The sequence below is a fragment of the Apteryx rowi genome, unplaced genomic scaffold, assembly GCF_003343035.1.
Source record: "Apteryx rowi isolate R43461 unplaced genomic scaffold, aptRow1 scaffold_118, whole genome shotgun sequence".
Classification (NCBI taxonomy): Eukaryota; Metazoa; Chordata; class Aves; order Apterygiformes; family Apterygidae; genus Apteryx; species Apteryx rowi.
This window is the reverse complement of record NW_020447397.1, coordinates 2,136,868-2,164,402: the sequence shown is the minus strand read 5'-3', so window position 1 is coordinate 2,164,402 and position 27,535 is coordinate 2,136,868. Positions and strand designations below refer to the sequence as shown.

Below are 27,535 nucleotides of genomic sequence, written 5' to 3'. Positions count from 1 at the left end.
CCAGAAATTTGGTCTCCAGAAGCTCATAATTTCACATAAGCCTGTGTGCTTCTGTAGGTTTGACTGTTGAAATAATCTCAAAAATTAACATGCATAGATCACAAATTAAGTTGGCCTTAAATTTGCATAGACATTCAAATGATTTTTTTTTATTTCTTAACCAGTATTTCTTAGTCCTGTTCATTATGAAAAAAGGGTGACATGTTCAAAAAATGTCCAAATGTTTTATGAGCAGTGATGCCACATTCAACAGTAACTTTTAACTATTTTGAAAGTGAGATTCAGGCTTCTAAATTGCTTTACTTAAAATATGCCATATGTTTTGTTCTTAATCACTGTACTCACATTCTAGGTTGTTTTAAGTATTTAGAATTACCCTTAAAGGGGTCTTTCTTTTTTCATTGACTGTGCAAGTAATTTAGCTTTCTAGTTCTGATCACTTAAATCAAGCCTTAATTAGATTCCTAACACAGCCAGTGGGAATCCCCTTCCTAGATGTATGTTATTTCAGCTAATTACAAGTGGGTTGAGTCTGGAGAAGTACCAGAGCAAGAAGTGCCTAAAAACCTTTATAAATCCAGCCATGCTTATTTTGGTGCCTTATGTTGGTATGAAGAGAGTATCAACATTATCTGTATCAAAATAAATGGCACAGGACATTGTTTACTTGAAAAAGTGCCAGATAGTGTAAGGCATTAATAGAATTTTTTAATGTTACGTATCTAAAAGTTTTTGACACTTGGATTCTACACAGATGTGGATTTTAGGAGTAGTGTTTCCATATAGTACAAAGAATTTAAGATGTGTTCAGTTTAAATGATAACATTTAGCAGACAAGTATCTTCTTATACTGCTGTTTTTGTTTAGTGTTTGTTTTGTTTTAACAGGAAACATTGGATGCTCTAGGAAAGTCTGAGCATATGACAGATGAGATCAAGACTCAATTAAATGACCTTTGTAGATTTTCCAGAGATTTGAGTGATCATTCTTCAAAAGTTTCAGGGTTGATTAAGGAGTATAACAGGTACGCTTTCATCTTTTTTATGGTTAATCTGTCCCATGTGTGTATCAGCTTTGTTTTAAGGAATCATTATTCAGAATCTTAGAAGTAGACAATAACTAGAATCATTGTCTTGATTTTAGTGGCAATAAAGATGGTAAAAAGTAGCAATTTGTTTTTTTCTAAGAGCCAGACTGTGTTCCAGACAGCTGAAACTAGTGTATCTCCACACCTGATCCATTACAAGAGAAATCCGTATAAGAAACTGAATTAGACCCACAGCTCATTTGTTTGAAGGAGGAACAAGCTGTAACAGTTATTTAAATTATTTTTCTTAATTTTTTCCCTCATTTCACTCCTGTTCTACTAACTGGTACATTGAAACAGTGGAGCCAATGTTTACTTACTCTTTTACTTTCTCAGGTTGCTCTAGCTGATTTACTTTGGAGTGTGATGCATTTCAGACACAAGAATCTGTTAGCTTGTAGGGGTTGTAGCTTTTGGCTTCTGTGGCTGCATAAGAAGGGCATAATGACTTAGACTGATCCCTTCTAACATTATGAACCTAAATGAACCACATAAATTAAAAGTGCAATTGCTGTGGGTTGCATGTCCTGACCCTAGAGAAAGGGGCTTGTGGAAACAGTTCACGCTTAGGTGAGCTGAATCACTCTCTGGAAACATTTGTCTCTGTCACATATATGATGGCTATGTCCAAATTTACATGCTTCAATTTTAAGGAACTGAAAGCTTCTAATGGATTTCCTGGTGCCTCAGTTAAGTACTTAAAGTTGGTAAGAGGACTCCAAGTCAACCTAACCTTACCATTTTGTCTTGGAGAACTAAATAATTGAAGTCACCTAACAGAGTCCTACCTTTCCTCCCCACCTCCCTCCACTCTCTTGTGCTTCCCTAATGTGATATACCCAGCCTCTGCCTGCAAGCTTCAAAAGGATGTCAGAGTAAAGAGCAGATCTTGCAGCAAAGATTTCGGACAGCTTTCAGGGACTTCCAGCAGTGGCTAGTCAATGCAAAAATCACCACAGCCAAATGCTTTGATGTGCCTCAGAATATCACTGAATCTTCAGCAAGTCTGCAGAAAATACAGGTAACTCTAAAGCAACAAGATATTAATCTAAGGGAGACCCAGTCGACTTAATATAAAACTCAGATTGAATTTGGAGGTAACTTGATGATTATGAATATTAAACTATTTGTATATGGTAATAAAGTTTTCAGATAGCTTCATTGATATTTAGTGCTGCTAAGTTAATTTTACTCCTCAATGCTCACAAAATGCTTTTAATAATTACAAGTTATAAAAATATTATACCAGTACAAGGAAATTCAAAAATCTGCTAATTTCCATATATTTTCATATAATTCTTGCACATAAATATTTCCATATACTTTTTGCACACCAGCATTGTGCAAGTATTCTGTAAAGACAAATACTTTGAACTAGGGAAGGTAAGTTAAGGATGCAGAGGATAAATCACACAGGTTAGACATAGCTCAGGATCCACCTGTTAGTCCATACCCCTGCACATTCATTGAAAGGACAGTGTGGTCATCTCAAATGGCTTTCATTTTGTATGTTGCCTCGAAGTTGGCCATTGCCCTAGCAGTTACCAACCATACTGTGCCAGGATATTGGTTCCCTGAAACAAAAGTGTTATCACTTGCTGTAGCATGAAGGTTTAAAGAAGTATAATGCCCAACTAAAGGACAGGTCATTGTCTCATGAAGTGCAGAACATTCTCAGGTAATCCTAGAGTTTTAGTATATACATTGTTTAGACACATGACACTTCTGATCTAGGTATCTGTTGTCCTTAATCTTTTAAAATGGAATGCACCCAAATATGAATTAATATGCTAATATGCAGAAACAATAAATTTCTATGTCTGTTGATTTTTCTGGGAGCTTTGCCATTGACCTTTCCTGGGTCCTGAAGTTCACAAAAAAGAAGTTTTTACTAAATACAACCAATTATCTCATTATTATTTTTAGGAATTCTTATCAGAAAGTGATAATGGGCAACATAAACTAAACCTGGTAGCATCCAAAGGAGAACTGCTGTGCTCTATTTTACCAAAAGAAAAGGCTCAAGTTATCCAGGACAAAACTGCTACTGCTAAAGAAGACTGGAAAAATTTTATCACCACCCTTCACAAGAAGGAATCTGCATTGGAGGTATTGAACTTGTCACAGCAGGAAAAGATTGGATCTAAATCATCTCTTTGCTTTATGTTTCAAACCACACACATATTGGTAGAGCTCCTTACAGTTTAGGTCTCCCGTATAGCCAGCTGTAAGTGCTTATAATGTGACACAGCTAATACATAGCTACTCTCAAGAAGTCTCATTCTTCCATTTTACTTCCATTTTACTTATATTTATTTATATCTGTACCACGGATATAACTTTGATTTAAATGGGTTTCATGCAGAAGGATATTGTTCAGAGTAACTGAAGATGACAAAAAGAGCAGTGGCTCAAATTTGTTAACTTGAGTCTCATAAAATATACTGAAAAACTAAAACACATTAAAAAGACATTCTCTTTTTTAAGGACTCTTTCCTTAACACAGAGTTCTGACACCATTGCTGACTGATTAGTCCCAGTACAGTGCGTAAACTTTGTCTCTCTTATTGGGAATGGGTGAAATGCAGTGAAGATTCATTTGAGCAACTTTTTTAATAAGCCCCAGTGCCCTTCTCTGTTCAGAACTCACAATTCAACAAGCATAGGAGGTAAATATCTTTAAAACATAATCTCTTTCAAGGTCATAGGTTTTAAGGTCCAAAAGTTTTAGTTGGAATTCCCTGCATAACATAGGAGAGTTAAAGTTCGCCTAGGCGTTACTGTTTCAAACCAGTGCTGTCTAGCTAGCTAAGAAATTTTTCAGATTGATTTAATAGATCATGTAGTAAATTCTTTCAAAGAAACTTCTCAGGTAGCAAGGACTTACCTTTCTTTTTCTCAGAGTGGCCATGGGAAGATGTCCTAAGAGGTTAGTCTTTCTGAGCCCAGCATTTTTCATTCTCATAGGCCAGTTCTTTTATTCTGATATTTAATTTGAGTGATAAGGCTATGGCTAAAAAAGAATGCAAATGCAAAATGAGTCTAAAAAATAGGAATAACTATGGCACTGGAACTATGTATTTCTATTCAATATGAATTATTTCGGATACACTTTTTTTTAGCATGCAAAATAACCCTATAATAAAAATATGCAGACACTGAGGGAATGCCTATATACACATTATGCACACAGTTTTACAACCAAATTTTTACACTAAAAATATAATCAGAAACAATCCTCATGACTGGGTTGAACATAGCCATACAGCCCCTAGCAATGACAGCATCCCTTTAAATGGGGATCAGTGTGAATGACTGCAGGCAGGTGTTAAGTAACTCTCATTCCAAACTAGTTTCAGACTGCCTTAGCTATGTGAGTTAGACTTAGGTTGAGTCAAAGCTAATAAGCTCTATAAGGCTTTCAGTTCAGAGAAAATTTGCATTGGCCTCCCCTCAACCATGTAGACATATCCTAAATTGTTGCCTCTGTTTTGTCTCCTAAAGAGGTATTCTCTCAACTTTTCTGTGAGATGGGAAGGAACAGAGTGGTGTTACTTATCTTGAAGAGATGTTGCAGTACTCCACCTCAGTAGCATATCCTTCGTGTGTGCGTGGTCTGTGGGTTGTGCATTAGTTGCATCCTATGCAGTGGGACTGTTTATAAACTTGTGCATTACATGTCTTCCCAGAACTTAAAGATCCAGATGAAGGACTTTGAAGTAAGTGCTGAGCCTCTGCAGGAGTGGCTGAGCATGACTGAGAAGATGGTACAAGGAAGTAGTAGTAGACTCCATGATCTTCCTTCCAAGAGGAGAGAACAGCAAAAGTTACAGGTGACTTCTTACGAGCCTTTTCAATACAGCCAATCCTTCCTCTCCCATCCTTCCAGTCTCATTTATTCCATGTAAAACCTTGATCATAGTGGCATCCTGGCCTCTAAATAAGATAATAAGCTGGTTTCAAGTATTGCTTTTGACAGTGCCCTACGAGCAGGTGTTGCTTCTCCACGTTCCTCATGACATGCTGCTTCATTGCTGTAGCTGTATGGTGTGCCTTTCTCAGCATGCTTGCCATTTGTCATTTCTGGGGTTTTTTGTTTTTTTTTTTTAATGGTGTGCTTCATGCTTCTATGTTGTCTGCTTTCTTGCATCCACTCTTAATATTAACATGCTTGTGCTTTACAGTCTGTCCTTGAGGAAATAAGCTGCCATGAGCATCAGCTCAACAGGCTAAAAGAGAAAGCTCAGCAGCTGTGGGAAGAGCAAGCTGTCAGCAAAAGCTTTATACGCAGAGTGTCTCAGCTGTCTTCTCAATACCTTACTCTAAGCAATCTGACAAAGGTAATGCACCCTGTATATGTGCTTTTAAGCAGTTCATTTGATGTATGTGGAGAAAAAAAAGATTGAAATGTGAAATACTGCAGCTCTCTCACTCGTCTGCTATGTGGCACATCTGAGCTACCTTGTCTTTTGCACTGGGTTTAAAGAATGGGAAGTAAGGACCTGGAATAATTCCATGAACAGTTGACAAAACAGATTTATCTATTTTTAATGTATTTTGATTGAAAAGTAATTGAAAAAACTACCTGGTTATACAATAATTCTCCCGCTCCCCATGTAATAAAACAATTTTGATTACTTAAAGCACTGAAGATAATTTAGTTTAGTAATCAGGGCACTTGAAAGAGATATTTTCAAAACTTGGGGTTTCATTTTTTTCTTTAAAATACAGAAGGTTTATAAGGAAATGTTATTGCTTCATGACATCCTGTAATGATGATGCATTATTTGCTTCATAAGTGTCTTGTCTAAAACTTGATAGATTGGTCTTCAGCATTATTTTGAAAAAAAATTGTTATCTGTCAGGCTGATTTTGAAGGTTCAGGGAGAGGAATAGGCCAAAGTCTAAAGCATTACACTAGGAATTGAGGGAGTTAAGTTAAATTCTGTCTGTTCTGCTGAGTGTTCTGTCTCCGTTGTGTAAGCAGATTAAAAGGTCTTTGTATCAGGACTGTTACTCTTCACAAATTGTCAGTCATGAAGGAGGCTTTGTATTGAATCAGGTTTATGGTTACTACTGTAATGAGGATAATTTTAGGATATTGGAAGTGTGTTATGGGATAAAAAAGCAAGTCATAAAACATTTATACTTCAGTAACTACTAGTTTGTTCATTACTATCTTTTCTGTGGAAATAAAAATTATAAAGCATATCTAAGGCTGTATGACTTACTGAAAATTATTGTATGTATAGCCATAATAAATTTTCATGATTAAAAAATGAGAAAAGGAGAGATCATGAGTAACTAACATTAGCTTATGAGGGCAGAATTTCTAGGAGATGTCAGAATGAGAGATGGCTTCTGGGGCAGAAGATACGTATAATCCTATATGTGTGAAAAATCCCAAAATTCTTTGGGCAGCCATGAAAGTTTAGGACAGGTTCACCTCTGTTACTTCCTCAGCATGCTTCACTGAGTTGACTTTAATTCTCAGTCACAATGTAAAATATACTGTGCTCTGGATTACTGTTAATCTCAGGCCTTGTAGCAATGAAGAGTCTGGTAAACTTGAGCATTTTTTCTTTCTCATGTCAGTGTTGCTGATTTTCCAGAAAAATGGATATGCCAGCAGCAGCTGTTGAGAAAAATAAGCCTTCTTATCCCAAGCATCAACAAAGTAATGTTTCTACAGTGGCATAGCTTCACAGGCTTGTATCTGTCTTGTGTATTGACAGGTTTTACAAGTTATCTTCACTTGCAGCATTGATGTGGAGTTTAATTAGGTGTGATTTGCCAGATATTAAAAAAAAAAAAAGATAGATAAACAGAAAACCTGCATCTGCTTTGAATGAGGCAGAGACAGATGAAACTTTACATTTAGAAAACAGAAGCGGACACTTCTGACATTTTCATTTATACATTATGTTTGGACAACTCGTGTGTGTGCAAAACTGATAGTTATAAGTACACTCACTTGAGCATGGGATGAATTTATGAATTGGTGGGTATAATTTAGGAAACTTGTTCTAGCACTGTAAGTAGGCATGGGGGAAAATGGTCATTTGAGTAGAGACTGACGGTAATTGCTGATGAATTTCAGGAGAAGGTTTCCAGGATGGATAGGGTCGTTGCAGAGCACCAGCAGTTCTCTCACAGTGTCAAGGACCTCCAGGACTGGATGGCTGATGCAGTTCACATGCTTGAGTCCTACTGTCATCCTACTGCAGACAAGAGCATGCTGGACAGCCGGATGTTAAAGCTGGAGGTATGGAAACAAGATTCCAGAACCAGCTCCTTTAAAATCTGTAAGAGGAATGCAAATACCCTATCCTTTACATGAGTTGTTACTTATTAGGGTAACAGCTTGTATAGTTCAAATCCTGATTTTCCATTTACTCAACACTTCTTACAGAGAAAAACACTCATTATTAGAAGTTTTCACTAAGAAAGATATAGGTGCCATTATGACATGGAAAATTGTGCATACTTACAAATTTCTAAAAACTCGGAAGATGGTATATGGCTGTTGAAGGCTAAAAGGAAGAAGTATGATATTCACTTCTGTTACTTTAATATACAGTTTCTCAGATATTACAGGCAAAATGAATGATTCAGCACAGCTTTTTGTAACATAGTCTGCTTGTAGTTGTTGAAACACTGCCTATCCAGGACTAATTTGTGTCTCCTAGGTAGGATTTTGCTTTAAAAATGGTGACTATAGTTAAGAAAATAGCACCTACTGATATCACTGCACTAAAGATGTTAAAGGCTGTACTCAGAAAACACTACTTTTTGTAACATTGGTGTCCATAGCTTGGCCACAGCTCAAAAGCTGAGACAAGCCCTACAAAACTATAAGGATGCCTCCAAAAGCAAGAGATTGTAGCAAAATACTAAACCCTTGTTTTGCCTTTTGTTTTTTGAGTCTTTCAGGTTCATGTTTTGAAACTTTTCATGACTTTACATAGTGTTAGAAGCTCTATAGTTTACAGCTGCACAGTTCCAGGGGCTGAGGTCTTAAAGATGACATTACTGGTTGTCGCCTGAGTTTATATGCTGATACTCTCATTTTGCATCTTAGTTGAACTGTACTTCAGCCCTATAGTACAGTTTTTCATCAGGACTTGTTTTCTCTCAGAATAAATACTCCTGTTTTCCACCTAAATGACATTCCTTTCAGAATATCTCCTTTTCCACCCCAGAAATACCCTCTCTGATGCAGTGCAAGTACCTGCATAGATTCAATGAAAAGTTCTCTCTTAACTTAAGATTTATGGCCTGAATCTACCCTTTGAAAGATATCTTTTCCTTGTGAAACCCAGCTATGAACCCCACTCCCCTTTTCCAACTGACTTTTTCTACAAACTGCTAAATTTGATCAGTTCATTTTCTGGTGAAGGTAGTGTATTCATGCCCAGTTTATGATAAAACTGGAACATCTGTTCACTGAAATATCTGTTCAATTTTTAGGGACTCCTAGCAGTGAAACAAGAAAAAGAAATCCAAATGAAAATGGTTCTGACAAGAGGAGAATCTGTTCTGCAAAACACTTCTCCAGAGGGAGTGCCAGTGATTGAACGGCATTTGCAGACCCTGAAGGACAGCTGGGCTTCTCTTCTGTCTGCTTGTATCCAGTGCAAGAGGTAAAAAGGGTATGAGGTGCAGAATGATGCTTGATAGCAAAACACTGTTAAGAATTCTGTAATTATAGTTCTAACAGTGATGCTCAGAGTGATAGAATAAAATTTAAAAAAAAATGCAGCCTTCTATGGTGGAGCATCACTAATTGCAAACATTTCAATTTGAAACAACCAAGACAATTAACCATTAGAAGGCAGCAGCTTACTAATATATGAAAAAGGCCAGAAAATTTCTGATTCAGGGTCTTATGCTTTCAGTTCTGTTTTGTTTACTAAAGCTAGCACACATCAGCTAGCTATGTAACTTACAGACCTCCTTAACCTTCCAAGTTTGGAAAACTTAATCCCTCTATATCAGCCACATGTGCTCCTAGTCAGCCTGTAGGGGTCTTAACAGCTCTGTCTAGGGTTGTTTAGCTTGCAATATATCTGTCTTATAAACATAGTCTAGAATGACTGTATATGACTATATCTGACTGCTTAAATAGCATGAGAAACTGCACTATCGCAAAAAATACATATTTTTAAATTACAGTCAGCTGGAAGGAGCTCTCTCCAAATGGACAAGTTACCAGGATGATGTTCGCCAGTTTTCCAACTGGATGGATAAAGTAGAAGCAAGCATGAATGCTTCTGAAAGGCAATATGCAGAATTGAGGGAAAAAGCAGCTGCCCTCAGCAAAGCAAAGGTGTGTTTGCTTTATGACAAATCAGCAACAAACCCATATTACTTTATAAACAACAAAAAAGGCTGAATATCTGTAAGATTAATGTGTGGTCTTGTTTTAATGTTGCTGATTCGTAAATCTGTTCTGCTCTCTGTTTTCAGCTACTCAATGAAGAAGTGTTGAGTCACAGCAGCCTGTTAGGGACTATTGAAATGAAAGGCAATGGAATGACTGAGCATTATGTAACCCAGCTCGAACTCCAGGACCTTCAGGAGCGATACAAGTTCCTCAAAGACAGAACAAGGGTACAGTTTTCCTGGATAATGCTCGATCAAATTTTGCTGACAAAAAGGGAGCAGAGAAAGTCTTTTCTCTGATGATTTGTTTTACAGTTAAATAAAGAGTAAAGGTTTGGGGGCAGATGTAATTTATTTATGTGACAGAAAATTATTATGATGAGTTATCAATCTTTTTATACCAGTGAACTTCAAACCTTTTCAGAAAGTTTCTGAAGTTTTGAATCTGAAAAAAACGGTAGGTGAATAGTTTGAGGAATTCTATATCAGACTTCTCATTGACTTCAGTACAGAGATGATTTTATCCATCATGACTGAAAAGTCCAAAGCATCTCTGAGTATCTGTGGTTTGTATGAATGTATGTTTTGCAACAAATGTAGTCAGATAATCAGCATATTCACAACCAGCAGCAATTCACAAATGGTTGAGACTTACATGAGAGCTTACTACCAAACACAAATCTTATTAGCAAGTGAAAAAAATGACTCTGTAGTCAAATGACCCAGCACAGTAAGTTCTGCATTAAATGATAAGTGCTGGTACAATAGATTTGGAAGACAAAGTGAAGACCAAGATAATTTTTAATGTAAGATATAAGATAAAGAAAAAACACCTCTAGATATCTCCAGCAACAAAAGACCTGGTGGTACATTAGTAAAGCTAGATGGTTATACCCAGTTAACCCAAATCCCCCCTGAGGTAATTAAATTATGCCTACTGTGTCCTCAGACAAGCCACTTTTCTACATGACAGCCGGGTAAGAAAATTGAATTTTGTTCTCTCAGGGATGTCTTTATCCTGTGAAGAGGGCCAAAATTCAATTTTTCAGATGCATAAGTGGTTCTTTGTTGCGTGGTGCTCTCTTCCACAACTGCATAGAATGCAATGTGCTGTCTTTCTTTGGATCTCCTCTGTTTGAATGAACTCACTCAGGGTTGCCAGAGAGATGAAAGGGGAGTCCTGGAAAGTGTGAGTGGATACCTAGTATTCCTACTAACATGGGGATCCTCTCACCTTTGTTTTTTCTTGAATCTTTGTCTCCTGCGCACATATGTGGTGTCATGGGCAGCCTGTATTTCCTCATCTTGAACAACAGCATGATCTGTGAGAACTGGGTGCTAGTTCACAGGGGCAACAGCTCTGTACCTCTTCCCTAATGTAACAAGAAGCATCCCTTCTTTCCCTTCGCACCTGATACCCCAGATGACTTTTTGTCTTCCCTACTCGCAACTGTGATGATGGTGTTGAGCGTCTAGCCTACATTCAGCCTTTAGGAGCTGCAAGAAATTCAAAGTTCAAAACCAATAGCTGGAAAGCAGAGATTGGCCAAAATCAGTGGGAAAAAACAGCTTGGTAGCTGCTGAAATGTACTCGTTGGATTTGTCACTTGAAATCTGCTCCATGAGAAGATTGGCCAGGAGGGAAAGTACACAAGCTTCTCCAAGGGTTTGTGACCCAAGCCAGAGCAGACCACGGCCTGCAATTCCCTGCAGCCACTGGCAATAGGAAAGAGAACTATTCTGTTTTTCTCTCTTCCCACTCCTGGGTGTGGGACAGGCCAGGTAAATGACGGACAATGCTCCTCTTTCCTTCCTCCCATTGTCCAAAATTGTTAAGAATAGGTAAAGCAGGCAGTAGATTCATAGCTAATGTTTATGGGAGTGTTTTTCTGTCTATGTAATCTGCTGCCCTGAGACACAGACAGTTTTGCCTCCATCTAAACTTGGGCCTCTGTTCCCAGCAGATCTTCCAGGGTGTGATTTACATGTGGTATACTCTTCTTGCACCTAGAAAGACCAATCTGTTGCTAACACGTGCAATCTTTCATACTGTAGCCCAGATATGGTAATGTTTTTAGTATGTGGTTGTGAAATTGTTGTAGCTTGCTTACCCACATACGTAGAGAATTTGCAGTCCAGTTCTTATTGCATTCTTTAGGAATTGCCCACAAATGTCTTGGGTAGCCTTCAAAACTAAAGATAGTGGATACTCTTAGTAGAAGGTTGGATGATTATTATTCCATTGGCAAAAAAATCCCGCAAAGAAAAATAAACTAATTTCTAAGCTCATCCTCTTGTTGATCACTTCAATAAAGTTAATTAATTTAAACTGGTTTAAAAATAAAGTAAAATAGGTCTTTTGTTATTAGACATTAAGGTTCTATTTAAAATTGATCCAAGATCAAAACTTTGGATCCCAAAAGTCACAGAAATTAAATAAAAAATCTTTTAGGATATATGGCTGTATCYTCACACTTGACCCCTCTTTCTCTATAATTGATCAAACTATCCTCAGAATCCAAATGCTCTTGAATTTTAGGAATACTCAGCTTCATACCCTAACGTTTCCCTTGAATGTCACTTCTAGATTTAGAATTTCTTGGTTTGATGAAACACTAATACATATCCACATATATATATACACACACACACACACACACATATATATATATATATATTTTTTTTTTAAATAGGAGGCAGTAACAAAAGCTGAAGGACTGCTTAACTTGCATCAGGAGTACCAAAGAAATTTGAAGGCCTTTGAAGTCTGGCTGGAGAAGGAACAGGAAAAACTGGATTGCTTATCACAACTGGAAGGTGATGCCCAGAAACAGGAGGAAACACTCCGAGACTTACAGGTACAGAACTTGTGACAGCTCAGGTCAAAAAATCCTACTTGTAAAATAACAGAATAATATTAACTGCTGGACAGAAGTTGCATCTCTTTTTTGACTTGAGAACAGCTTTGACTCACAGATATATAAGCCTTTTGCTGCTCAAAAGTGCTTCCAGTAAAGTCAGTGACAACATTGTCACTTATTTCTAGGAAGAAGTGTCAGGCCTTGTATGTAATCTCCAAGCATACTAATGCTTTCTTGCAAGTATTGAATTTGTTTTAGATCTTGGCCTATATTGAGGATGCTACCTCTTATTTTCTTTGTGTTTCATAGAAAATCAAATGTAATCTTTTCATTAAGTTTTCATCTTTCACTCCTTACAGCGCAGATGCGTCTCACCTGCCTTCAGGAGTCTAAATGTCAACGTGTAGCCTAAGTTAGTCATATAGGCTTCTTCTGTGGAGAAGACAGAGAAGGATAGCCAGCTCCCACTTCTGTTAGACAGCTATGTTTGATGGAATGAATTATTCTTTGAATTATTCCAGTTCCATTGACAGCTGTGAGAGTCTCAGTAATCAATCTCACCTCTCAGGTGAGGTGGGAAGACTATGAGTGAACCCTTCAGGTGATGGTGAATGGCGAACCCTTAGTACTTCAGTAATCTCCCAGTTATGATCTGAAGCTGACTTAGGATATTTTCATGCCTGTTCTTGAACTAGCAGTAACACAAAAGGTCTATACTTGAGCTCCTGAATTATGAAACATTTCATACTTTTTTCAGGATACTGGGAAGACCTTTGTATGATCAGGGATTCCGCATATATGTCTTGCTTTAGGAGTTTATTTTTAAAAATCTGAAACCATTTTAAAAATCTGAATATATATCTCCATTATGAAACAAAAAGACACAAAGTACATTGGTTAGGTAATTTGCTGGTTGTATTTTGCTAATCAGACTAATTCCCTGCATGCTTTCTAACTGAGTTCTAATAAATATGAAATTGTCACATTTATCCAGAAAGGGGGTATCTAGAATTGTTTTGGAATGATATATGAAAAACATATAGACATAAACAGGCATGTTTATTATTAAAGAATCCGAGCTGTAAATCTTGAGCCCCAGCTTGTTCCTTGTTTTTAAAAGATTCAATTTTAGAATCAGTGTTACAGTGTGCTTGCCATAGCTGAAAAATTTTGAATTTAAGGTTGTGCTGAATGGATTCCAGGCTCCCATGCCAGCTCGGGTGGCAACTGTTTCAGAAGTTATGATAAGTTTAATGGGAGAGGAAGGAATATAGAGCATATTTCATCAATAATTCTCTCTAATTCACTGGTCAATAATACCGATAGTGGGTTTGTTTTGTAAATGAGCATGCCAGCATAAGTTGTTTGTAGAGGTAGCATAATGTGTGTTCAGCCTTAAATACTAGATAACTTAACTGTTGTAAATAAAAGATGTTAATGTAGGATCTGTATCCGTAACTGCCCTTACAGGAGTTGCAGGTCCACTGTGCGGAAGGACAAGCATTACTGAATGCTGCTGTCCATGCCAGAGAGGAGGTGATTCCTTGGGGCATGCCCCAGATAGAGGACCGAGCCCTGGAGTCCATACGACAGGACTGGCAAGTTTATCAGCACAGGCTTTCTGAAGCAAGAACACAATTAAATGCAACTGTGAGCAGATTGAGGTTAATGGAGAAAAAATTTCAGAAGGTAAATGACTGGCTAACAGGTCTGGAGGAGAAAGTTACTATCAGGACTGGGAGGCAATCTGGTAGAGCAACAAAGGAGATGCAGCTGCAACAAATGAAGGTAAGCGACGTACTTTAAGGAATTATTTAAACAAAATATTACATGAAGTTTCTACATCAGTGTTTAGTTTAATGGTGAAGATGACAGGAAACATTGCTATTCATTCTGAGGCTGTGCCAAGAATGAGGGGTCCAAGAGTGCTTCCTAGCTCCTGGGTTCGGCTATATGCCCTGGCCCTGTTCCAGTCCCCCGCTGGGACAAGGCTAGCCTTGCTGCTCTGCTTCTCTACACACCTTATACTGGAAGAGAATCCGGCTAACTCAGGGACCAAGGCTGTGGGGTATGCCAGAGAGCACATTTCCTGCTATCAAGTACCTACATCCATTTTACTGATAAAGGTATGGATGTATCAATGTTGAAATCTCAAAGGGAAATCTGGAATTCATTTGCTCTGTGAAATACAAAGGCATAAATGATGACATAGGTTGATCCAGGAGTGGGAAAGTGTTAATGTGGTAAGCAGAGTAAAATTTGACAAATTCTGGTGTGATGTCCCCGCTGTGTAGTAACTCTCCTTAGACTTTGCATGGAGTAGACATGATTGTGAATAAATAAAGGAAGCAGATTTCTGAAGATTCACGGTTACACTTTACAGTCATTTTTAAAACTTTGGATAACACAAAAGTTCTACAGGAAGTACAGCTTGTATTTTTGCTATTATTTGGAAAAAAGTATTACATCTATTGTAATAAAATGAAGTTGAGCTGTTATGATGAAACATCCATCACGTGTATTTCATTCTGGGTCAATTGACTGTCATCAGATTCTGTTTTGTTTCCCTGTTGTAATTCCATGTTTACAATTGTATTTGTTTTGCTTTTTAATCCTAACTTAGTTGCAACAAAATTCCTGTTGTGTTTAAGATATTTAAATTAATCATATAAGCTGGATAATGTCTTTGTCATAGAAGTGGCATGAAGAAATTGCAATCTACAAAGATGATGTGGAGGAAGTTGGGGTATTGGCACAGCAAATACTAGAGGAAGGTCTCACTGCAAGTAGAATGGGAAGCCAAGCCACACAACTAACTTCTCGATATCAAACTCTTCTTCTTCATGTGTTGGTAAGTAATGAAAATTAGTTCAGTATAACATTATAAAATGTCAGCTCAGAAGAAGGTTGTTAGCCTTTTTTTAATTAGACATCATCAGAGGTTATTCATTACTGTAGACTCCATAATATAGTATTCATGTGTGTATGTATATGTATATATATATATGTATATATATCTACACACTAGATTTCACTGGACTAGATGTGTTGGAAAACTATTATCAGGATAAAGCCCTTTTCAAAATTTTCAGTATTAACCAGATGTTGTTACTATCTTTTTTGGAAGTTTCAGGAGAGAAATTCAGAATTCAGTGGGTTTGAATGCTGAATGACCCCTAGAGAAAAGTTTTCAGGTTATCATTGAAACACACAGGTATGGGGAAATTTGAATAGACAAGGTATGGTCTTCAGGTCACTTTAAATCTTAAGTGTCTGATAGTACCATAATAACTAATAGCAATTCAAATTTCAGAATATAACTATCTTTTCAGTGTTCACTATTATCTCCATTTTAACATTAGTGATTTCTGTACATATAGCTTAAGAAGACCCTAGTGAGAATTATCCACTAGATATGAAAGGACTCAGGAACAATGCATTTAATCTTAGTATATAATTTTTATTAATAAATAGCAATTTATTGCAATCATTAGACAATAACGATAAACATGTGGACTGGTTTTGTTTCTTCCCTCTCTCCCCGCATTTGTTTGTAGGAGCAAATAAAGTTTCTGGAAGAAGAGATTCGAAGTATGGAGGAGTCAGAATTAGCTTTTAGTGCTTACACAAATTGGTACGGAGCTACCAACAAGAACTTCAGAAATGTAATCACCAAGTTTGATGTGGTGGATAAAACAGCAATGGAGAAAAAAATGCAGAAATTAGAGGTACAGCCTACTTGAATACAATTTGTTGTGGTTTCTCTTCAGTTTCTGTTCACAAAAAGAATCTATACAGCTTTTTTGAAGTTCAGCCTACCCACAGAAGTTAACAGGATAAAGAACACCCTTTTTTCTGTTCTTATATCACACTCACATTAGATCACAGTTTGGTTCTTGAGGTTATGGATAATTCTAATAATATAATCCTGTCCTTCAGTAAAACATGTTTATGCGTATTTTGTTTTAGCCTAAAATAAATTCCCCTCCCAAGTCATCCTCTTGTATGTACTTCATTGCAGTAGGCACTATAGCAAGAAAGACTTCGTTTCTTCTCACTGAAATAACTCAGTAGTAAAACTCACATTTCATCTCAGAGTTGTAAATGAGTTCCTCAGATGTCCTACAGCTTAAACATAATGTGCTAAGGGACAACTTCCAGAAATTCCACAATTTGGAATCACAATCTTCTCCTGAAAGCCCTGAGTTTCTATGTTTGTCTTCAGAAGCCCAGTGTAGAGCAAAAGTGTTTGCTTTTTCTGCTTCCTTCTAGGTCACTGCACTTTAACTCCAAGTGTGTTAGTAATGAAAAGTCCACTCAGTTTCCCTAGCAAAATAATAATTAGCACCTCATTGATAATAGAACCACAATGGATCAAAAGGAAAGAAGCAAGAGTTTACATTTTCTGTTAACTGATACTTCCTTCACAGCTCCTCTTAAGTGATATGGACATAGGCCATAGCTTACTGAAATCTGCCCGTGAGAAGGGGGAGCGAGCTATAAAGTACATGAAAGAAAAGGAAGTTTCCCAGTTAAGAAAAGAAATCAGTGATTATGTGGAACAGCTTGAAGAGTTGGCTGGCTCAATCAGGAAAGAGCACATGACTTCAGAGAAGTGCTTACAGCTGGCCAAGGAGTTCTCGGACAAGTACAAAGCACAGACCCAGTGGCTAATGGAGTACCAAGACATCTTACATACTCCAGTGGAGCCAAAAAGCGAACTCTATGAGAAGAAGGCCCAGTTGTCTAAATACAAGGTAAAAAGGGGTTGTATCATTCTGCTGTATGAGTGAATTTTGACCTAGAAGAGTCACGTAAGTCCAGGTGTCTTTTCAAGATTCCTCAATAGATTTATGAGACATCCCTGATCTGCATGTCTGAATCAGCATTAGAGTGAAAAGATGCATGATACCTGCACCTACAAACCAGAATGAACACCTGGATTTGAAATGCAGATGTCTTAATAAAGCTTCCACATTTGAAAGTTTCCTGTTACAGAGCCCAGTTCTGGTTTTATTTATGCACATATGAGTAACTCCATTGATATTAACACAATAATTGCAGTTTAAGCAAGGATAGAAATTGATCATAGTCTTTTTTCACTGCAAACATTGCTTCTGTCTATATTGGCTTAGTCAGCTTTCTGGTTAAAGCCTAATGTCCCAGCTCAGCTGACATCCAAGATGGTTAGATACTACAGCTTCCACTTTTTTTAATTAGGATCTTAATGAATTAATATTTTTACAACAAAACCAGCTGCCTGTCTTCACAATGCTTTTGTGAAGTACTCCAGGATTCCAGATATTTCATAAGATGGCATGGCTTAAATACTCAAAGTCATGAGTCAAAGCTGTGTGCCTTTGGGAAGCTCATATCTCACTGTCTTTCTATGGATGCTGCTATGTGCCATGCTGTCTGTCCCAATGGCACAACAATGAGATTACAGGAGATCAGACTTCACACTCTTGTGAGTGCAGTCTTATGCACTCATCTGCATATCATCTCATTAGGTGGGTGGCTTTGATCATGATTCTCCACCTATTCACAGCATCTGTTCCTCTGAACAGGTTTTATCCCTAGCATTTACCCCTTCACACGTACACTTCCTTTCCTTTACCATCTCCAGATTATCAACCATGCTATTGGGGACTTGCAAAAGGGGCAATTGCTCTTAAATGCCTAAGAAGTTATTGTCTCAGGGTATGGCTGAGAAACATAGTCCTCTAGTGGTGGCAAAGGAAAGGGTGATATATACCACGATAGAAGGCTGTGCTTTGGATTAAAAGGAAGTGAGTGAAAGAGCTCTTCTGTGTTCAATATATGTTTTGCTATTCTTGCTTGCATTGTAGTCCATACAGCAGACTGTTCTCTCCCATGAGCCTTCAGTAAAATCAGTGATGGAAAAGGGAGAAGCACTTTTTGATCTGGTGAATGATGCAACTCTAAAGAACAACATTCAGGACCTTCAGAGCAGTTACCAGGAACTCTGTGGTGCAACAAAGGTAAAAGAAGTCAGGAAGGAGACTCTGGGTGCTTCTCACTTGACTATACTTTTTCCCTCTTTAAGAGGTTGCATATTTGTTTCACGTTGTCATTTCACACCCTGTACACAGAACCAGTTAGATTTTATTACATTTTTTTGTAACCTCTCTGATATGGAATGAACTTCAACCTAAATAAATCTAACAAGAGTAGCTGAAGTTTAAGTGTGGCAGGTGTAGCACCAAGGAGAAATACATCAGTGACCAGTTTGTATTTTTGTTACTCTTTTGATTGCTTTGAAGAGATTTCTAAATGAATTCTTTCTTAAAGAGGCAGATGCCCTTAAATCATGCCATTTTGTCTCTTGTTTCTGCTAAATCTCACACAAAACCTATTTAGTCTAAATTTGTTATTGAATGAAAGTCAGTGGAGAAAATGAAATGCAAAAGGAAATACTTTATTTCAGCAGTGGCAGTACTAATTAACATTGATTCATTAATCAGCATGTGTATAGCTCTTTGAAAGTTCTAATACTTCTAAATATGTCCTAAAGTATGACTATTCCTAAAGCTTATAATAGGTTATACTCCTAACAGGGATAAGCTTTGTAAAACCATGTTAGTACTTATGTTTGACTTAAGTCCCTTTAATTGTCAATCCATCCACCAATAGCAGATGATCTTTTTCACAGTTGATTTTAATTGATGGATATTCCCCTGGTTCATACCAAAATATCAGTTTTCATTGCACTAGATGTAATTTTGGTAACTTAAATGTAGATAACTATAAGAAAAATCTTTTTTAAAACAAATAAGTTTTAAGTTAATGTGTTCTTAGTTTGCCTAATAGAATCACAGGTAATATGTATGATGGCTGTAAGTGACAGGGACCAAACCATGATATTTGATAGGTCATGTGAAGTCTCTAAAAGACTGTGTAATAGCTTTTTTTAAATAGACTTAATGTGAAGTTGACAGTGTTCCTTTTCTTAAAGGAAGGGATCCTCATTTTTTTCCTCAATCTTCTTTAAGTGTAGTGTTTTACCCTGAGTGAAAATACCACTCAGTACCACAGATTTTATTCACATGAGTAATCCCTTTGGTATCTTAAGAGTCTAATCACATGAGAGTATCTCACAGGAATATGAATTTGGAAGATAACTCTCTTACTAGGCTTTAAAGCTGTTGATATTTTCTTATTCTTTTAATTACCTTAACATTTAATTTTGGTTGATGTGGACCTACAGGCATACGTGGAAACCTTGGAGCTGAGAGTAAAAGAGCATGAGGATTACAACAGTGACTTGCAAGAAGGGGAGAAATGGTTGCTACATATGTCCAGCAGGCTTGTCAACCCTGACCTCATGGAGAGTAGTAACCTTGAAATAATTACTCAGCAACTAGCCAACCACAAGGTAGGTGTGGTGCTTAGGTAAACTTCCTTTGTTTGGTAAAGTAGAATTTTTCTTCTCTACTTTTCTGTCTCCACTCCAGAGGTTATTTGTCATTCACCTGTTTTATTCCTACTGCTACTGACTGCCTAAATGAGCATCAGTGTCATTAATGCAGTTAACAAACACAACTTGTTGAAGCACTGTCTGTTCCTTGGATTGGACTGCATCAGCACAAGAGCTTTGTTGTACATTTGGCTGAACTCTGCTAGTTTTTTGCTGAGATCTCCCAGGAAATGGACCACAAGAAGCAGATTAGGCTCATCTTACTTCTGAGGCAATTTTGATTCAGACACTTGTAAGGAAAAAAAAAATTTAATTTTTGAATTTTTTATTTTTTTCCTCTATTTGATTGTATCTTTCCTCCATTGCTTTCAGGAATGGTATTGTTATTGTTGTTGTCAGTGATAATCATTCTCTACATTGATAATTGGTGCTTTACAAAAGATAAAAGAAAGCAAAATCCAACCCCCCCCCCCGAATCTGAAATTCCAAGAGCAAATACTGAAAACTGTTAACTCATTGTAATTACTTTATTATTCTTTAAGCAGCCTCCTTGGGTAAACATCTGCCTCCACCACAGTCAATGGAAAGATCTGTCTTTAATGGAAGAGCTCATGGCATAAGATATGATTCAGTGTCTTCTCAGTACTAGACACAGAGAAGTTGATGGAGCCCTGGAGAGCACACAACAAAGGAAGATTAAGAGTAGTCTATTTTGGGGCATAAGCATATAGTGTTTACACATTATAACAATACTACTAGTATTTCTGTGGGATATCTATGCACAGGCATTTGATTTTATAATGAATGTATGCTCTAATAGCTTGACTATAGTATTAAATATTTTCTGAAAACTTTTTTTCCAAATATGAAGACAAAGAGTATTAAAGAAGAAAATCATTAAACACATAAGGTCATTTAAGAAGCTGTGATTTGGATCCTGTTTTAAGTTTAAAATATTTCTTCAAAAGTATTTTATGTATTTCTTAGGCTATCATGGAAGAAATTGCAGGATTTGAAGACTGTTTGAACAACCTTAAGAGTAAAGGTGATTATTTGATCGATCAATGTACAGAACATCTTCAAGCAAAATTTAAGCAAAACATACAAAGCCATCTTCAGGGGACAAGGGACAGCTATTCTGCCATATGTAGCACAGCCCAAAGAGTAAGTCTTGTTCAAAAATGTTTTTATACAGTTTAGGAATAACACACATTATTATTTCTATAAGTACTTGTCATTTCTTTAAGTGGTGTAAAACTCTGCCTACTGTTTCAGTTGAAATTGAGCCTACAAGTTATTAATGTAGTATTTTGTCATTATTGTGCTGCAGATGAATCCCTTCCAAGTATTGTCTTACACCCAGAGTAACTAACTGTATATCAGTCAAAAGTTCCTACTTTAAACTGCACTCCCTGACTAGCTTCATGTTATACATGCTTCTGAGCAGTCACAGTGAAGTAAATAGAACTATTCCTTGTACAAAAACTAGGGAGGGAATTACATTCTTAGTGCCAGTAGTTTGTATACATACCTCACTAGTTTTAATTATGTGCTAGGATATACTGTTTCTCTTGGTAAAACCAGAATATATGGTTAAGAAGGGCTAGCTGGGTCATTCTGTTAATCCAATTAGGAGATCAGGCCAGCATAGTTAAAAAATAATAATAATAACAATGAAAAGACTTGCTTCATAGTCAGCAGTATTCACAGAGGTAGGTAAAGTTTTATACTAAATCAATGGCAAAATGATGAATAAGAATACAGAAATAAGAGAAAATATTCTGTATTTGCATCTTTAGTTTTTCCTTCCAGAAGCAGATACTAAATATTATCTGTCTACTCTACAAATGAGCAAGGGACAGTGAGACCTTAAGGAGCTTTCCTACCCTGGTATCTTTCTGTACAGGGGCTAAAATAACTGTAGTTTTTATATTATATGTTAACTCTTATATTATATATTGTGCTATATATTAACAGTTGTGTGAGGGTTTTTTCCCACAGTTTTCAAGGTTGGGGAAGAGAGCCAGTAGTGGTGTTTCAAAATTTAATGACATTACAAAATGTTTATTTTAGGTGTACCAGAGCTTGGAACATGAACTCCAGAAGCATGTTAACCATCAGGATACCCTACAACAGTGTCAGACTTGGCTGTCTACAGTGCAGTCGGAGCTAAAGCCAAGTACTTGGCTGCCTTTCAGCCTGGCAGATGCAGTTAAACAGGTAAAAGTTCAGTTCATGAAAATCTCAGTTATCCTTAATGAGGTGAATCCAGGTAAGAGCTTTTTATTAATAGAAGTTAGATACTCTTTGTGACCTTCTCCGAGGGTTTTGTAGCCTTACCATTTATTCCCATCTATCTGTAAATTAATGTTCATAAAGAAGACCTGGTTCTGTAGTACCATGGACACATGGTCTGTTATCAAGCAATTAAAATAATTTTTCAGCATAAGAATATTGAATTGTCTCCAGACTACATTAGTCATTAAGAATGGTTCCTTTTTCTTGATTATTTTAAAATAACTTAATGTATTTTGCATCAGATTTTTACCTTGTTTTCAAATTAAACTAGTTCAATACTAAAAAAGATGGAATTTAGGCTGTCTCATCCACCATGTTGTTTAATGGAGACCTTCAAATGCTACAGGTTTTGACTAGGTAAAGTACAGAAGAAGAGGATGTAAAATCTCCTTAAAGGAAGTCTGTGTGGAGTGGATTTCATATAGAGAGCTTTATGGATTAATGAGGAGCAGAAACAGAATAATTTAGGTTGGCAGGGACTTCTGGAGGTCATCTAGTCCAGCACCATGTTTAAGGTAGGGTCAACCTCAAAGTTAAATCAGGTTGCTTAGGACTTTTTCCAGTTGAGTTTTGAAACTCTCTGTTACAGAGCTGTGGGGGCTGGCAGCTCCACCAGGGCCAGGGGCCGGGGCTGACAGCAGGACTGGGCAAGCAGAGTGGGGCCTGAAACAGCTGGCCACAGCTTGGTGACCACCAGCCAAGTCTGGAGGGCTAAACCTCATCTGAGGATCTCTAAGGATTAGGGACCCAGTCTGGTGTTTAACTAACTGCTCTCACTGTGAATTTTTTTTTTTCATATCCGTGCAGTTTCCTTGTTGCAGCTTGTCACCTTTTCCTCTCATTCTTTTTCTGCTCACCTCTGAGCAGAGTTTGGCTCTGTCTTCTCTGTACCCCCTCCCCGTGCCTCCACACACACACCTTTTTAAGCAGTGGGAGACAGCAATTAACCTCTCCTCTGCAGGCTGAACAAACCCAGCTTCTTCAGACCTCCTCAAATGCCGTGCTACAGCCCCTTACCCCCAGCCTTTTCCAGGACTCATTCCAATTTGCCAATATCTCTCTTCTGTGGGAAGGGACCCAAAACTGGATACAATACTCCAGGTGCAGCCTTACCAGTGTGAAAGAGAGGAGAATAATCGCTTTCCCCAGCCTGCTCTCTTGCTAATGCAGTAAGTCTTGGTTGCCACAAGGGCACACTGCTGTCTTACGTTCAGCTTCTTGCCCACAAGGACCCCCCTCAACTTGCTCTCTGGGCTACAGGGTCACTTTCCCTTCTTCCTGAGACTTCAAGAGATATGTATGTTGTTGCCCTGCTTGTCAACACTGATGTCACCATTTTCTTGTGGGATGAAGAAACTTTTTTATAGAGAGAGATGGACTTCTATAGGCAATGCTGAAAGGAAGACTCTGTAATGGCATAATACTGTCAGATCTTGGCAATCGTAGATGCTGGGGACAATCAGGAGGGTTGCAGAGAATGTGTAAAAGAAAGGGTGTGTTGTGCTGCCAGGCTGGATCCTCCAGGATCTATTCAAACATTGGAGAAGTCTAGACAATGTGACAGCTCAATAATAGGATAAACTCTGTTTTCAGTCCACATTGGGAAACTAAATGACCTTGTTAAAATGTGTGTGTATCTGTGTAAAGCTTCTAATTGTAAAGAAATAAGCTATGTAATGGAAAGACACTGATTGCTCTGATAATTGGATGATAATAATCAATTTTTTAAGTTATTCTTTTCCATGATTATGGCAGAGCAGCCTTATCTAATAAAATAGCATATGTCTACATTCCATTTCTTGGAAATAATGAGCTAAATTCAAAATACTAAAATGCATGAATTTAATACAATAAGAGATTATTTCCACAGTTTCAGAAATTATTTGGGGTTTGTCTTCTCTCAGGTGAAGCATTTCCGAGCTCTGCAGGAGCAGGCCAATACATATTTGGATCTTCTGTGCTCCATGTGTGATCTGTCAGATACCACAGTGAAGAATACAGCAACAGACATTCAACAAACAAAACAAACGGTACATGATAACCACAACAGCCAGCCTTTAATCCTATTTAGAGCTTTAATTGACTCGATCTGTCCTTTTTTTAAAAAGGTCCTATTGGGTAATGGTTTAAAGAAACGTCTTCTTACTTTCATCTTAAGTACTTCATTTAGAAATAGGTTTTTTTATTATTTTTTGTATTAAATTGACATGTTGCTATCCTGGTAATAATACAAAAACATCTGAGGAAGTTTGCTGAGGATGAAGTTACTTAGGTAATGTTACGAGATGTTGACCTAAAGCCCCACAAAATAGCTTTGTGTGGAAGAAAACCTGATCCAACATATTTGTTTTCACAAAATATAACTCAGCCTGTTCTTCTGTTTTTTTTATTAAAGGTTAGACATATTTTCTTGTTATCATTTATTCAACAGTAGCTCATGTTCTTATTATTAGTAAATGCTAATATAGTCATTATAATCATAATAAAATCTTCTGTGGTAGTTCAATTCATAGATCTATTTAATTTACTCACAGAGTGCATCTAGTTCAGCATATGAATTTATGGAAATGTACCTCATTTTTTTTAAGTTTTCAAGTAGTTGAATACCTGAGTTTTAAAACAAAATCATAAATATAAGAGCTATTAGCAAAGAAATATTAATAGCATTCTTGTTGTTATAAACATGGAAATTTTAGTGTTTCACACACAACTTTTTAAACTACTTCTACTGAAAGTAAAAATCTAATACATGCAGCAACCATATTCCATACCAGAGAAACAAATTGTACAAATCCAAGTAATCCATAGAAAAAATGCAGTCCAAATATTGAGTAGCTAAAAGGCATTCCAAACATCAGAGTAAGATTCTCCTTATATATATGAAGCAGGGAAACATTAAAGAAAAGTCACAAATAGGATACTACTGAGATATATTAAGCTGTTTGAGTGTCTAAACCTTAAAGGCACCCTACTGCTATATTTGGAGGAAATGAAGCTCTGTTATTATTGGTTTAAGGTGATTGATGGGCTCAGATTGGGTAAGCATTCTTCTTACTGGCATTTTACAAAAGACATACAGGCAAAAGAACTGGTCTAGGCAAATTAAATGAAAGTATATAGTTTAAGCTTTCATTTGGTCATTGAGAAGGCATGCAGAGCACAGTCCAGTAGTATTCTTGGCATGCAATAGATGAAGTTAATTATACAGTTAATTTAATCTTTAACAGGAAACTTAGAACACTTTGAAATACACACACATATAAATATACTTGCTTCTCTCAAGAGTGAGTCAGAATTCTTTTTTTTTTTCACAGATTTCCTTGGATAGGTCTGATTTTTATGACTTTTGAAGGTTAAATCTTTTTTTTTTGTGGATAATATTAGCCCCTCCAGAATCTAGTACAGGAATTTGCTGAGTACAGTATGGTGCTCTCAGAAAGAATGGTATTCATCTTCCATTCTCCAAAAATAGCTGCATTAAAGCATTCCTACTCTTTTTCATTTCTTTTCTTCTAGATTGAGCAACAGATAACGCACTCACAGTATTTGGCTCAAGGTTGGGAAGAGATCAAACAAATGAAGGCTGAGCTCTGGATATATTTCCAGGATGCAGACCAGCAACTACAGAATTTGAAAAGGAGACGAGCAGAACTGGAACTTAATATTGCCCAGAATATGGTACTCCAGGTTAAGGTAAGGAGTCTTTGTGTTAAGAACAGAAGATAAAGATGTTCACCCTGCAGCTGATTTTATTACAAAACTCGTTATATGCAAGTATTGCATATAATCACTAATATATTCTAATTCTGTAAGAGCAAGAGCAGAGAAAACAGAAGGTCAGTTTCCATATTGATGCTGTAGGAAAGCAAAACATGGTACGTTAATATTTTTCTGTTTTTTTAATACAAAACAATTTGCAGTCTACTGTTCTGGTTTGCCTTCACTTTTAATAGGCTAATTGCTTATTTCACTGGATATGAAGAGAAGATCTGCAGCTTGTGTTCCCTAAGATCTTTGATTCCAATACTTGTAAATTATTTAGATCTATTTCAAAATCAGTCAAGGCAACTATTCAGTGCTGGTGAATTCTGAAAATAACTGGAAAGTAGGTATTATAGAAAGCCAGTCTAATTTACCTTGAATAGTGAGATAAATAACTTCAGATCTTCCTTTATTCTTGCTCATTTAGAGAAGACATAATTTTCACTGCCATTCTACAGGTATCCAGGACACCAATAAAGTAACAAGAAGAAAAATAAATTATTTCTTTGATAAACGATGAAAAGCTTTGGTTTTGCATTTTTGGATTAGATTTTGCTTGTGTTTTTTTCTGATATGCTAGGAGTTAAGTGAAAGGTGCAGAACACTTCCTTTTCATGTTTGTGCTCCAGCACAGTTTGAGCATAGTCACAGGCCTTGAAGTTATCTCAGAACAATGCCAGACTAAACCTGTTATACTAGCTATCATTAAAGGGGTCCAGGAAGAGGCAGGAGTCCATTTCCTCACTATTCCAGTCAGGATTATTATGAATGGCAGGCACCTTCTATACAATCAGATGTGACACAATGTATATTTTTCCTCTTATTTTCCCTTGCTTATTCAGATGCCTAGCTCCTTTAGAGGCAGTCTCAAAGAGGGAGAAGGCACAGCCTAGGCAGTAGTGTCTCTTATCCAGAACTCCTATCAGGCCTCAGTGAGAAGGTGCCATCCCAGCAAAATGCTGGAGCTGGACATGGTTATGTAGTTACAGTTGTTTGAACTAGAATTTGAGAAACAATTATATTTATCCTGTACTGTGTAAGTGCTAAAAAATGTTTGGTTGTCAGTGTATTGTATATTTTATTTTTGGATTCTCTGAGACTTCTTATTCAGTAAGAAATGTGTATGCAAAGGAGATCATTTATCTACTGGAGTTTATTAACTCATATAGCAATGATACCTGAATAATCGTTGGCTTTGTTTCAGTAATTACAGCGATAATGATCACTACTGGAGTAGGAACAAAACAAAGTAAGGGTGTTGGGGCTGACTGACTCACGGACTCTGGCTCCTATTTTTAGTCTCTAATACAAAAGAAAAAGAAAAGAAAAAAAACGAAGTAGAGACAGTACTGGTAGAATAAATTCTCATGAGAGCTTTATCCTACATGCTATGAGGTAGGGAGGGAAGTTGTGCTTGTCCAGGAGCCCAGAGAACAGGATGTGATGTGGTACTGATTCCTCTGTATCCCTGGCACAGGGAAACTGCCCTGGCTTGCTTTCGCATCCTCCTTCTGCCCTGAGAAGGCTGGAGAGAAAGGTCAGTGGAGGGGAGAAGGCTCTTCCAATTTACATTTGCACAAGTATGTAAGCCTGAGCAGTTATTTAGTCCCCACACAGTATATATGTTTCAGAGTTGTAATTTAAAGTCCATTTTGTGTCTCTTTCAGGAATTCAGTCAGAAGTTGCAGTCTAAACAGTCAGCTC

At 37.1% G+C, this 27,535-nt stretch overlaps 1 protein-coding gene across 1 annotated transcript in view; it reads left to right on the top strand.

Annotated features, from left to right (window-relative positions):
* LOC112974682 (nesprin-1-like) overlaps positions 1-22,549 on the top strand; it is a 40,597-nt gene extending 18,048 nt beyond the window's left edge. Inside the window, exons 9-26 of the mRNA XM_026083923.1 lie at positions 888-1,024; positions 1,931-2,108; positions 3,014-3,196; positions 4,777-4,920; positions 7,188-7,352; positions 8,558-8,730; positions 9,263-9,416; positions 9,557-9,700; positions 12,166-12,330; positions 13,804-14,121; positions 15,029-15,184; positions 15,891-16,061; positions 16,764-17,090; positions 18,183-18,335; positions 19,562-19,729; positions 20,759-20,935; positions 21,845-21,991; positions 22,416-22,549. Of these exons, the coding sequence (XP_025939708.1) occupies positions 888-1,024; positions 1,931-2,108; positions 3,014-3,196; positions 4,777-4,920; positions 7,188-7,352; positions 8,558-8,730; positions 9,263-9,416; positions 9,557-9,700; positions 12,166-12,330; positions 13,804-14,121; positions 15,029-15,184; positions 15,891-16,061; positions 16,764-17,090; positions 18,183-18,335; positions 19,562-19,729; positions 20,759-20,935; positions 21,845-21,991; positions 22,416-22,430 (3,075 nt within the window). The 3' untranslated portion in view covers positions 22,431-22,549. The remainder of the gene's footprint in view (positions 1-887; positions 1,025-1,930; positions 2,109-3,013; positions 3,197-4,776; positions 4,921-7,187; positions 7,353-8,557; positions 8,731-9,262; positions 9,417-9,556; positions 9,701-12,165; positions 12,331-13,803; positions 14,122-15,028; positions 15,185-15,890; positions 16,062-16,763; positions 17,091-18,182; positions 18,336-19,561; positions 19,730-20,758; positions 20,936-21,844; positions 21,992-22,415) is intronic.
* The last annotated feature ends 4,986 nt before the right edge of the window (positions 22,550-27,535 follow it).